This window comes from Loxodonta africana, chromosome 20 (assembly GCF_030014295.1).
Source record: "Loxodonta africana isolate mLoxAfr1 chromosome 20, mLoxAfr1.hap2, whole genome shotgun sequence".
Classification (NCBI taxonomy): Eukaryota; Metazoa; Chordata; class Mammalia; order Proboscidea; family Elephantidae; genus Loxodonta; species Loxodonta africana.
Window position 1 is genome coordinate 48,078,166 of NC_087361.1, and position 12,698 is coordinate 48,090,863.

Here is a 12,698-nt window from a genome sequence, read left to right on the forward strand (position 1 = left end):
GATGGCATAGGGCTAGGCAGCATCTTCTTCTGTTGTGCATGGGGTCACTAAGAGTTGGGCCAATGCAACAGCAACTAACAACAATGATGACACAATTGGGGGAAAGTGTAGGCAGCAGTTTCTGAGACCTGGAGAAAGTAGGGACTGCCTGAGCTGCTGCCTTCGGTAGGAGACCAGAGACAACCAGTAGTGATCCAGCAGAGAGGAGACAGAAATAAATGTTCTGACTCACTTCCCTCCCATCCTTCAGTCTCCCACTGGCGCCTCCCATTGACTGAATCCAACCAGGAGGTAGGGGGGTAGGCAGTCCCTAAAAGTCAGACTCCCAGAGCACAGAACAGGGTACAGAAGAATGAAGAGTGGCTCTGGAGTGACAAACAGAAAACATACAATATAATCCACCCCTTTTGCCCTCACATCATATTCCAACTCAAATACCATCAGTTGCCAGATCACAACCAGATGATATCAGTTTGGGCATACTCTCACCTGAAATCTAAAATATTAGACACCAGCTGTACTTATCACAAAAAGTAAAGGATAGAGGAAAACAGAAGGAGGAACAATTCTCATAAAGCATAAACATAATGGCTTTCGCCCCATCTTCTGTAGCTGATCTTAATGCCTGAATTGGTAATCATAGTTTCTTTCTCCTGCCAACCATTCCATGTCCCCCTTCCCCTTGTCATCATCTCTACTGGAAGGGGTTTTTACCTGATAGGGGAATGTAAACCTTATTCCTTTAGGAACTGAGCTCTGGGTGGTCCTTTATCGCATTGCAGCAGCGTCCTTTAACCAAGACTACTGAGCAGAGAGACCACAGAATCCCTGAGTTCCCAACATAGTGCACCTTGTCCCCGTGGTGTTACAGAAACTCAGTTTTCCTGTGGTAATCACAATCAACCACCTCACTACCGCCAAAACAATAAACTTCCGGGGTTTATCAGGCCTTTATTGATACCTGTCAGTTATAGATAGGACTGTTAGAATATGCATAATCATATCTTTTCCTCAGCTTCTTAATTGGGCTGTTGCAGGGATTCAAAGAGAAAATGTATTAGAAAGAACTTTCCAAGTATCAAGTGTAAAACAAGTAATGATGACACTGTCATTGCAAAGATCAAGTGACAACGTCCAAGATCTATGAAGAAAAAGAGAATCTCTGAAGAAAAAGATAAGAAGGGGAAAATACAGTACGTTCAAATTCATCTTTTCAGATACTTTTGTAGTTAAGAGCATGGGTTTTGGAGCCAGACAAACCTGAGTTTAAATCTTGCTCAATTATATCCTAGTTGCCTGGTCCTATGCCAGGGACTTAACTTTTCTAAGCTCTTGTTTACTCATCTGTAAGATGGAAATTGTGTTCGAGCTGTGGTGTTGGCAAAGAATATTGAATACGTATGCTGTGGACTACCAACAGAATGGGCATTTCAGTCTTAGAAGGAATACAAACAGTATGCTCCTTAGAAGACTGAGTGGCTTCCTTTGGATATGTCATCAGGGAAGACCAATAGCTAGAAGAAAACATCCTATTCAGCAAAATAGAAGGTCAATGAAAATGAAGAAAACCTTCTATGAGAAGGGTTGATACAATAGCTACGATAATGGACTCAAACATACTAATGATCAGGAAGATGGTACTGGACAAGCAACGTTTTGTTCTGGTAAGTCGCTATGAGTCGGAGCCAAATGGACAGTAACTAACAACAACAACAACATGGAAATAATAACAACACTTCCTCATAAAGTTGTTTATTTACATAATGCCTGTAAAGTACTTTGCACAGTGCCAGGCATATAATACTTACCCAGTAAATGTTAATAATTAATATCACCATTATCACTAAGAATACTCTGGAGAGCAGTGTCTCAATGGAAGACTCATTAAATCTACTGACAATCCTTTGAGCATGTTCTCATCTGGGCTATATCACTCCAGATCCAAGATGTTGCATTAGATTGCATAACTCCCTGCAACCCGTGGACAATATTTACCCTCACACTCACTCTTTAATTAAGAACATGTATTCAGTATAGCTGCCCTAGGCAAGGTGTCCTGGTGACACTATGGGTAAGTGTTTGGCTGCTAACCGAAAGTTCTGCAGTTCTAAACCCACCAGCTGCTCTAAGGAAGGATGTAGCAGTCTGCTTCCATAAAGATTACAGCCTTGGAAACCCCCTGGGGCAGCTGTACTCTGTCCTGTAGGGTCACTATGAGTTGGAATTGACTCAGTGGCAATGGGATGGATGGTTGGCCCTAGACAAGGGTCCTCTAGGGGAAAGTAAGGCATAACTGATATCAACAGACAAACACTTCTCCCAGCAAATAGAGGGACCCATGCTGATTTGGGGACTGCACAGGAAAGATATAGCTGGTATCCATTCCAGGCCTGGCTCTTTCTTTTCTTGATGTGTAATCTTGAGAAAGTCATTTAACAACTTTGGGCCTCATCCTTCTCACTACGGAATGAGGGTAGGGGTGATGTTGAGGATGGAGTGGGATTAGCCTCTAAGGACGGTCGGCCCAAGGTTTAGATTTTAGGATTCTATGCTTCTAGACAAAATGATGCCGGTCCATCCTTTGTTTAATCCCAGAAAATGATTGTTAAATGCTAAATTCTCCCCCCAAGAAAATCCCATTAAGAAATCATTGTATCCAATTATCACTCAATTAAGAACCAAACCACGGAGTTGATAACAAATCTGCAAAAGAAGGAAAGGAAGAGAAAGGAAGGAAAGAAGAGACAGAGAGAGAGAGAAAGAAGGAAAGAGAATTCTAATAACTAATTGAATCACTGCTGATGAACTTCACTTAATTGGCAGGTAGAACTAAGTTATATTAAGGAATTTAGGAGCAAAGAGAGCGAATAAGAGAATGTTCCTGTTTGTAGTAATTAGAACCAGTTGACGGGCATGAGATTTTTTTCCTTGGCAGTGAGTTTTGAGCACTGTGTCATTATACTTATGCCTTGCGTTAAGATGTCACTTTGAGAGAATACTGTAGGCTACATGCAGGAGACACTGCGGGCTCTCTGAATAGGTTCTCTTGGCTGGAATTGGGTTACGGAGAAGCATAAACGTGCTTTTGAGCACATCAGAATGGGTTGTTGAAATCAGGTTATCCCAGAAAATGATCCAAAGAGATAATGGTGAGAGATCAGGGCAGTTGGGTAATCTATTAGTTAGTTACTCTGAATATTTATACGATTCTGGAAATGGAAAACTTTTCTTTTTTTTCCCCCGTTTTCTCTAAATTGCAGAGTGTGGGCACACTTTCCAGCACCTTCTCCACACCCATGAGGAAAAATAACCCATCCAACACAGAGACACCAAATCTGAGATGTGAGAAGTCACTCCATTTAAACCTGGCCCTTTTCTTTGTTGCTGGTTTTAGGAAATGCACCTTGACACCTCCTCAACATGTCTTTGAATTCGGAATTCGAGTAGGTGGAAAGAATACTAAATGGGATGATGCCCTGAAACATCAAGTTTCCATTTAAGTTCACCTAACAAAACTATTTGTAGTGTCAGAGTAAAAGCGATTATGACAAGTACGGAGTGGTGGGGGGACAGTATGACCACATAGAATAGAACAAAGCTTACAGGGACTGAAAGAAACTTCCATGGCATTTCCTCACCATTTCTCCCTACAAAGCGCCCTATGCTCCTTGCCTCAGGATTCTTACAAGGGAAGCAATAATGAAGCCCACTTGCAACTACTCGTTAATGAAGTACTAGTATTGGCTATTGCTATTCAGGGATTTGAACCGGTTGGTTCCGGTTCAAACTGCTGCTGAGAATTTGCATTTCCAGCCCCAGATATACTGAATCAGAATCTACATTTTAACAATATCCCTGGGGGATTCTTACCTGTAATAAATATTGAGACTCACTGCTCTACTAGTGGTTCTCAGAATTGATCCCTAACCAGCAGCATTAGCATCTCCTGGGAAGTTGTCAGAGATGCAAATTCTCAGCAGGGGTTTGAACCTTTCACCTTTCTGCTGCTGTTTTTAACCATTTTGTGATTTGTTTTTATCTTGTGCATCAGCTGCCTTTTCAAGTATAGAACACAAGTCTGCACATTTTTTCTACAGTTTTATTTTGGAGGCCGGCTTTCTCTATTGTCCCAGTGGTCAATGACCAAATCCAGGAGGCAATTCTCAATCCTCTTTAGCATCTGATACTCTAAATGTCTCCATCTTTGGCATCTAGTTCTCTCTCAGTTCTTCTGAAGCTTTATTCGTTCTCATGTTCTTTCTCTGGGTCTTCCTCCTACCTCTTACTGCATTTACTTCTGTAGATTCACCCTTAGATAAACGTTCACTTTTTTGTGTGATTGAGCTCATTCACTGTCATGGCTTCTCCTGTCTGCTAGAAAGGTTCCCTGAACACCAGTCCAAGGGCTGATTGCTTAAGAATCAACCAGGCTGCCTGTTAGAAACACAGCTTTTCAGATGCTGCTGAATTTGAAACTCCAGGCTTAGTACCTGGGACTCAAAATTTTAACGTAATTTTAAGCTGAGAATCATATCTCAGAATCTCCAGGGGGCTCTAAGGAACTGCTAGGTTTGGTGATCACTATTCTAGAAGATGTTGCTGTTTACATTTATTTCTTTAGTCAATCTTGAGGGTTTCCTGAGCTCAAGGTCAAACTTTCTAGCAGTTTGCTTATCATCTCAGCTAGATATTCCTCAGTCAACCCATCCCAAACCTTTCTCACCTTTGCATCTAATTGATGACATAAGTTTGTGAAATATCATTTGGATCTACCTGCTTTTTTGCTTATCCCATTGTGACCACTCAGGCATTATCATGTCTTTCTTGAATTATTACAATAATTTTCAGACTTGTCTAACAGCCTTATTCTCTTATTTCTATCTGTCCTCTGTGTTTCTATAAAAATCATTGTTCTACGATAGCACTACCCTATTGAACTTTCTGTGATGATAAAAATGCTCTGTATCTGTGCCGGCCAATATGGTAGCCACTACCTCACTTGAAATGGTGTAGTACAATTGGAGAACTGAATATTAAATTTTATTAAATGTAAAGTTATTAAATATAAATTTAAACAGCCATGTGGGGCTAGAGGTTACCATATTGAATTGTACAGCTCTAAAATGTAGATCTTTCTATGTCCTACCAAGTGTTCAAAAAATCAAAACAAAACTCATTACCTATTGCATAAAGTCTAGAGTCTGTAATGTGGTATTGAATGGTCTTCAGAATCCATATCTCCTCTTCAGTTGCTACCACCTCCTCTGCTCCAATTCCACATGTACTCTAGGTCTATAGAGCCTTGCTTTCTCTAAACAAGTCATATATTTTCAGATTTCCCAGCTTTTGATCCTGCTCTTTGCTCTACCTAGAATGCCCTTCTTTTGTTTTCTCTTTTTCAAAATTTGCCTCATTTTCAAGTTCTAATAAAGAGTCCCTGGATGGTACAAACGGTTAACGAGCCCGGCCAATAACCAAAAAGTTGGACGTTCAAGTCTACCCAGAGGTGTCTCAGAAGAAAAGGTGTGGTGATCTACTTCTGAAAAATCAGCCATTGAAAACCCTGTGGAGCCCAGTTCTACTCTGACACTCATGGGGTCACCATGAGTCAGAACTGAGTCCATGGCAACTGTGCTTTTAAAGAAATTAGCTGGAGCCACTCTCCTCTCCCCCCAACAAAAGCATCATCCTCTTACCCTTGACTTTGGGGAAGCCATTTAGCAGCCCTCAGCCTAGTTTTTCATCTGTAAAGTGGGAATGGTAACAGAGTTGTTGGGGGCTTAGCTACTGCATTACTGGGCCTACACCACTGAGAAAGCATTCAATAAGAGACAGCTGTTGTTATCTTCTGTCCATCATTAGCATTTGTCATTGCTTCATTAGAAGTATTCCCAGATGGGACGCTCTCTCTTTCCTCAAGAGGTTGAGTCCATTGCCAGTAAAGACTCCATCTTGTTCTTCATTGTCCCCCAATATCAGGCACTGTGTGGCCATTTGACAAATGGTTTCGCTGGGGGACCAGTAACTGAGTGAATCAATTACTCACACAGGATGTCACAGAAATTAAAAAAAAAAATGGGGGGGGATACCTTTTTTCGTCTGTGTCTTTGGGGAGGAAAAAAAGGGACATAATTGTAACAACGCTGACAACTTTTCTTTCAAAGTATAAAAGCTTTCCCTGTTACTGTCCAGAAAAGCTAGCATAAGCAGGTGCTCACATCTGTGCCCCTTCTCCTTGTCTGACGAGAGTGCTCTAACATTTGTGCCATTCTGACTTTCCTTTTTGGGCCTCTGGGTCTGCTGCCCCTCCTCCCACACACCCTCCCAGAGTCACTAAGCTTCCATCATCGTCACCAAGGCAACAGGGATGCCTCATGCCTCACAGCTCTGCAGATCTAAACTCTGGTCGCCTTTGTCCACGGAGCCAGCAGAATTTTTTGGTGTGTACACCACTAAATCAACTATCTTCTCTTGGAACTTTATCCATGATTCTGTCTTTAAAAAAAAAGAGACGTATAACAAGATCTCCTGGGAATGGCCTTTTTCAAACCCTGTCCACGGAGAAGCTCTTAAATGCACCAGGCACTACTTTGGTCCCTCGGAGCAGATGTAAAAATCGCCTGTTGGCCTTGGCAGTGTGTGCAGTCTAAGTGCGGGTCCATTTTAAGGCACCAAACAGAGCATTCATAATGGGTTTCCCTTTTAAAAGCACAGTTTACCAAAAATAAACCTGACAAAGGGCAGCTGTAGACTTTTAACGTGCGGAAAACTCCGCAGGAGGCAGTTATGTAACTGCAAGAAACACGATAAATATTTTACACCGTTAGATGAACTTCTAACTCTGACACGTGGAAAAGCAAAGAACACGAAACACGCCGTAACTCTCCAAGGAGCAAAGAGCTTAAACGAGAAGGGGCCGAGGCTGCTGCTCAGGTCCGAGGCCGCGGCCCCTCAGAAGTCTTGATTTTTTTTTTTTTTTCCCTCTCGGGTCCGAGGCGGAGCCCACAAACCCCCAATGTCCTCGGGGTACCTCAATCGCAGCCACGCCCGTGGGCCTGAAATGTCCTGCCCATCTCCACCCCCGGGCTGAGCACCCAGTGAGAAGTTTGGTGCCAAGAGAGGAAGCCCGGGCTTGGGGCGGGGCAGGCGCAGTCCCCGCTGACCCCTCTCGGCCGCGCCCCCGCCCCCGGCTCCGCGCCCCGGGGACAGCTGGCAGCCCCGCGCCCGCCAGACACAAAGCCGATCAGGCCCGCGGCGCGGGCGGCGGAGGCTACCCGCCAGTCTGTCCCTTCCGCTCCTCGCCTCCCCCGCGGCCACCTCGTCCGGCGTCCACTGCCCTCCTCCTCTCACCACCCCCCGCCCCCCAAGAAAGGACAGCCCGGACCCCTCATCCCCGCGCTCGGGAAGACCTGCCTCCTTGCAACCAGCGGCGAAGGCGCCCCGGGAAGGGCGACCTGAGCGCCATCCGGGCCCGGCCCTCCTCCTCCTCCCCCTCCCCCCCGCCCCAGAAGTTCAGGGGCTCCTGCCGCCCGGACCCTCGTCCTCGGAGGAGCAGCCAGCTCGGCCCCTGGGAAGATGGCGAGGGGGAGCCGCCACCGCCTCCTCCTGCTGCTGCTGCGCTACCTGGTGGTCGCCCTGGGCTGTAAGTTGCGGGGGTCCCTCCACGCCCCCACCCACGCGCCCACCCACCCACTCCTGCCGGGACCCCCACCCCTGACTGGACCCCCAGCCCCTGCGCGCCAAGCTCGCCGCCGCGGTCCCCGGGGCTCTGGGAGGAGGGTGCGCTGCGGCGCGTCGGACTTTCCACCCGGCCGGCGGGGAACGCGGGGTGCGGGCGGGACACCGGGCCGGAGCCGGGGGCGAGTGTGGCGGGTCGTCTTTGGGTTTTTCGTGAATAGCATCGGCTTTTGTCAGTTCTGGTGAGAGAACATTAAGGGTACAGACCAGCAGGTTCTCTTCGTCTTGCAAAGTTGGATAAGTTTGCAAAGACTCAGAGGCGTGAGCAGAATGCAAAACTCATTATTTCAAGGATGATAAGACCCCAAGATGGCATCACCCGGAGGAGGGGTGTCAGAGTTGGCTTCTCACGGTCCCAAAGGTAATAAGTAACGCACTTGTGAGTGGTTCGAGCAGGGAGAGCTCATGGCCGCTGAGCGACAATGACTTTGGTCTTCTCCACCTGCTCCTGTGTGCTTTCAGTTAGAGAAGTCTGGTCTGACGACCTCGCCAGCTGCCATGTCTTCCGGAGACATCCAACCAACCGGGTGATTGTTAGAAAGATGCAGAAGCGGAATGATGGAGTAGCTAGAGAGGCGTCCCAAAGCCAATTTCATGGGACGCTTTTAAACAGGATTTTCACGAATTCTGGTCTCAATAGATTTAAAATCCTGGAGACGTTTCCTCTTGTTTACTTCGCGTTAACTTTTTAGAAAAAGTGGTGGAGACTACCCTGGCGCTTAAGCAATGAAGTCCTCCAGTCCTCCTTTTTCTTTTTCCTTTCTCTTACATCCTCTCTCTCTCACTCCCTCAGAGTGGGATATTATTGTTGCTATCCAAGTTCTGACATTATATACTTAAAATAACCTGCTGTTTGAGAGTCTAATAGCATAATATAGTGACTGGTTCTCATGCTCTCATTGCCGAAGTAATTACTGCTCAGCTCAACCTGATGTGAGCTGTGTCCCTTAGAGGGGGAGGAAGGTGCAAGTTGTCACAGTGAAGAGGTATGTGCTGACCTATGTTGTAGAACATCAAACCAGGAAGGCAAGCCCTCACAATAAAACCATTATGCAGCTTTGAACTATCAGTTGGTATCTTGCTGAACACACAGTGGGGGAAAAAATGCCCCTGAAAGTAACAAAGAGGTAGGCTGGACAAACTGTAACAAAACTACTGGGAGAGTTATGTGGTACTTTGAAAATCCTAAATTTCAAATAAAAAAAGCCTCAGACTTTGGAATTGTCACTAGTTAAACACAGATAAAATAGTTTTATTCTGCTATTCCTACCCAGGAATCAAAATAGAAACAAGACACCCTGAGTTTGAAATCGTAGCCAAGAAAAAAACAAGAGGCAAACAAAGCCTTAAATTAATGGGCAGAATAACCTCTTCTTCAAGCTTTGGGTAAAATCTAACACTCTTCTGATTCCTATAGTGGTTTAATTTGAAAGTGTTGTAGGGATGTTTTCTGTGTTGTTCCTGGGATGCCAAGAGGTCTGTTATTGCAAGAGTGTTTTCTCTTCTTTCTTACTTACTTTTTAAATAAACTTTTTAACTTTAGAGGAGTTTTAGGTTAACAGAGAAATTGCAAAGATAGTACAATGAGTTCTCATATACTCTATATGCAAACCAAAAATCAAAAAACAAACCTTTGCCCTCAAGTCAATTCTGACTCATATTGACCCTATAGGACACAGTAGAACTGCCCCATGGGGTTTCCAAGGACTGACTGGTGGATTTGAACTGCCAACTTTTTGATTAGCAGCTGCAGCTCTTAACCACTATGCCACTAGGGCTCCACTCCATACCCAGTTTCCCTTAATATGTATATTAATATATTAGTATGGTGTCTTTGTCATAAGTAATGAACCAATACTGATAAATTATTATTAACTAAACTCCACATTTTATTAAGATTTTCTTTATTTTTTTACCCAACAGTCTTTTTCCGTTACAGGATACCATCCAAGATACCACATTACATTTAGTGGTCATTTTTCCTTAGGCGCCTTTGGACTGGGATAGTTTCTCAGACTTCCCTTGTTTTTGATGACCTTGACAGTTATGAGGAGTACTGGTCAAATATTTTGTATAACGCATATCCACTGCCGTCAAGTTGATTCCGACTCATAACGACCCTACAGGACAGAGTAGAACTGTCTATTCTTGTTAATGTTAACCCTCATCACCTGGGTAAGGTAATATTTTCAGGTTTTTCCACCGTAAAGATATGAATTTGTACCCCTTTCCATACTGTCCCCTTTGGAAGGAAACCACTACGTACAGCCCATGCTTAAGAAGCAGAGTTGTGCTCCACCTTCTTGAGGCTGGATTGTGTACATAAATTATTTGGAATTCTTCTCCATGGGAGATTTGGTTCTTCTTCCCTGATTGACTGATTTATTTACATTAGTCTGGACTCATGCATATTTATTTTATACTTTGGGCTATAATTCAATACTGTTTTATTTATTTTGTTGCTCCAATCGTTCCGGCTTTGGCCATTGGGAGTTTTTCCAGCGGGCTCTTATATCCTTTGACAAGACCCCAATTGTTGGGTATGTGTATATGGTGGAAGAGCCCTGGTGGTGCAGTGGTTAAGGCACTCTGGTGCTAACGGACAGGTTGGCAGTTTGAACCCACCAGCCACTTGACTGAGAAGAATTTGATGGTCTACTTCCACGAAGATTTACTGCCTTGGAAACCCTATGGGGTCATTATGAGTTGAAATTGGCTTTTCACAGCTTGATCTACTTGTATTGTTTTAAGAATTTATTTTAAAACGTGTTTTATAAAGTTGTATTATTATATATATGAAAAGAATATGTTAGCCAGGTGAAGAGGGTAGAGGAGACAGTTGCAGAACTGTATACACAGAGGACCTCAGGCCAGGGGAAGTGAGGAGAGTGTGAGGAACGGAAGAAAGCTCAGCTTGCCTGGAACATGGAGGACGGGGGAAGGCGGCCCAGGAGGGGCTGGAGGGGGAAGCAAAGGCCAGATGGTGGAGGGCCTTGTGGGGCATATTTACGGTTTTGAATTTATCCTGAAGGCGAGGAGAAAACATTGAAGGCTTTTAAACACAGAATATCACAGTCAGATTTGCATTTCAAAGAAAATACAATGGATGAAGTCTGGAGAATGGATGGGGTGGGGGGTGGAGTGGAGGCTGATGGGAGGAGACCTGTTAGGATGCTATTGGAGCCATCCAAGGAATTACTTCAGGAACTATTTTGTTACTTAGTTTATTGAAACACAACACAGTCCTATAGTCATGCACATGTACATTCAATCACAGAGAATTGTTTTATATTTGAAATCTAGCTAGTTAAATTTAATCCGGGATTTATAAAAAGTTGCTCTTTTGTGTTCTGTTTTAAATCATGTGTGCTGCAGACCTTTCCAGCTTTCTCTTCAGCTCCCAACTTATAAACACGAAACAGTAGCTCTTTTGGTCACTATTTATCTTCTTTCAATATTATTCTCTTCCCCACCCCTGGGTTTGTCTTCCTTCAAGTATTGTTTAATGTGTTCCCAGAATTTCCCTTAGGAGGGTCGTTTTGTTTCATGGTAAGAGAAGTGGCCTTTGTATCACTAAGTGTGTGAACATGTGTGTGTGTGTGTGAGAGAGAGAGAGGGAGAAAAAAAAGAAAGAATATGTGTGTGTTTACACGAGTCTCTGCTAACATGACCACAAAGCTCTGTTCTCTAGATATTCAGCCCAGTGAATGGATAGGAAACATCCTCCATTTGGTGAATTGTTACTCACCATGTTTTGTGAGCAGAGAAGCAAAGAACCTCCATGCACCTAGTCCCATCAAAGTATTTCAAGAACTACACTTTTAGCTGTCCACTGTGCTGGCTCACAAAGTTCTGACCAACAATCCCTGTGAGCTTCCAGACAGGAATTTTGGTTCTTTTCTGGAGAATCCTTTCTTCTGCCATGGGCATAAATTTTTCATTTGTTTTGTTGGATTTTCAGTTTTGTTTTATTTTTGAAAAATTTCAGCATGACAATTTGTCATTATTTTTGTAAAGAGTGAACAAGCATAAGCTGGCCTTCCCCTTTTGTGCTGGGCTTTTTCAGTTTGCTTGCTCTCATTTTTGTGAAACCAGTCACCTGCTGATTTTAGTCCAAGCTTTCCTCGTGCTGTGAAAAGTTGCCACATCCTCTGCCCTGGACACAATCAAAGGCACAAATAAATAGTTGCTAAATGCATTTACTTGTGTATTTAACTAAAATACATGCATATGGTAGATTGAAATAGCATACAAAGATTATGCAGTAAATAATAAATCTCCTTTCCAGCCCTCCTGACTCCTATAGCACTCTTCACAGGTAACCCGCTCTTAAGTTTCTTGTGTAAACCAAAACCAAACCCATTGCCATTGAGTCAATTCCAACTCATAGCGACCCTACAAGACAGAGTAGAACAGCCCCATAGAATTTCCAAGGAGCACCTGGTGGATTTGAACTGCTGACCTTTTGGTTAGCAGCCATAGCTCTTAAGAGCCATAGCTCTTAACCACTTCACCAAAATTGTGGTTAAGAGCTATGGCTGCTAACCAAAAAGGTTGGCAGTTCAAATCCACCAGCTGCTCCTTGGAAACCCTATGGGGCAGTTCTACTCTGTCCTATAGGGTCACTAAGAGTTGGAATTGACTTGACGGCAACGGGTTTTTTTTTTTTTTTAATACCAGTATATATGAGCATACCTGCTCCTACATCCTATGCATACTATTTTGCACCATCCAATAATTCAAATCATGTTATACATAATGTCCTATACCCGCCTTAAAAAGAAATTTTTTTTATTAGTAATTAAGCCACGGCCTAAAGCTCGGTCTCACAAATAAAACTCACCTTAACGCCTTGCACATGCCTTGAAAATGATACTCCAAAATGCAATAGGGACTACCTTCCAGCTAAAATCACCAAAAATAAATAGTGAAAAAGTGACATAATGAACCAGAGGGAGATA

General features: G+C 43.7%; 1 protein-coding gene across 2 annotated transcripts in view; it reads left to right on the top strand.

Annotated features, from left to right (window-relative positions):
• The first annotated feature begins 7,527 nt into the window (after positions 1 to 7,527).
• Positions 7,528 to 12,698, top strand: part of JAM2 (junctional adhesion molecule 2) — an 88,158-nt gene continuing 82,987 nt past the window's right edge. For both annotated transcript variants that reach the window (XM_064273126.1, XM_064273127.1), the window contains exon 1: positions 7,528 to 7,642. In XM_064273126.1, the coding sequence (XP_064129196.1) occupies positions 7,576 to 7,642 (67 nt within the window). In that variant the 5' untranslated portion in view covers positions 7,528 to 7,575. The remainder of the gene's footprint in view (positions 7,643 to 12,698) is intronic.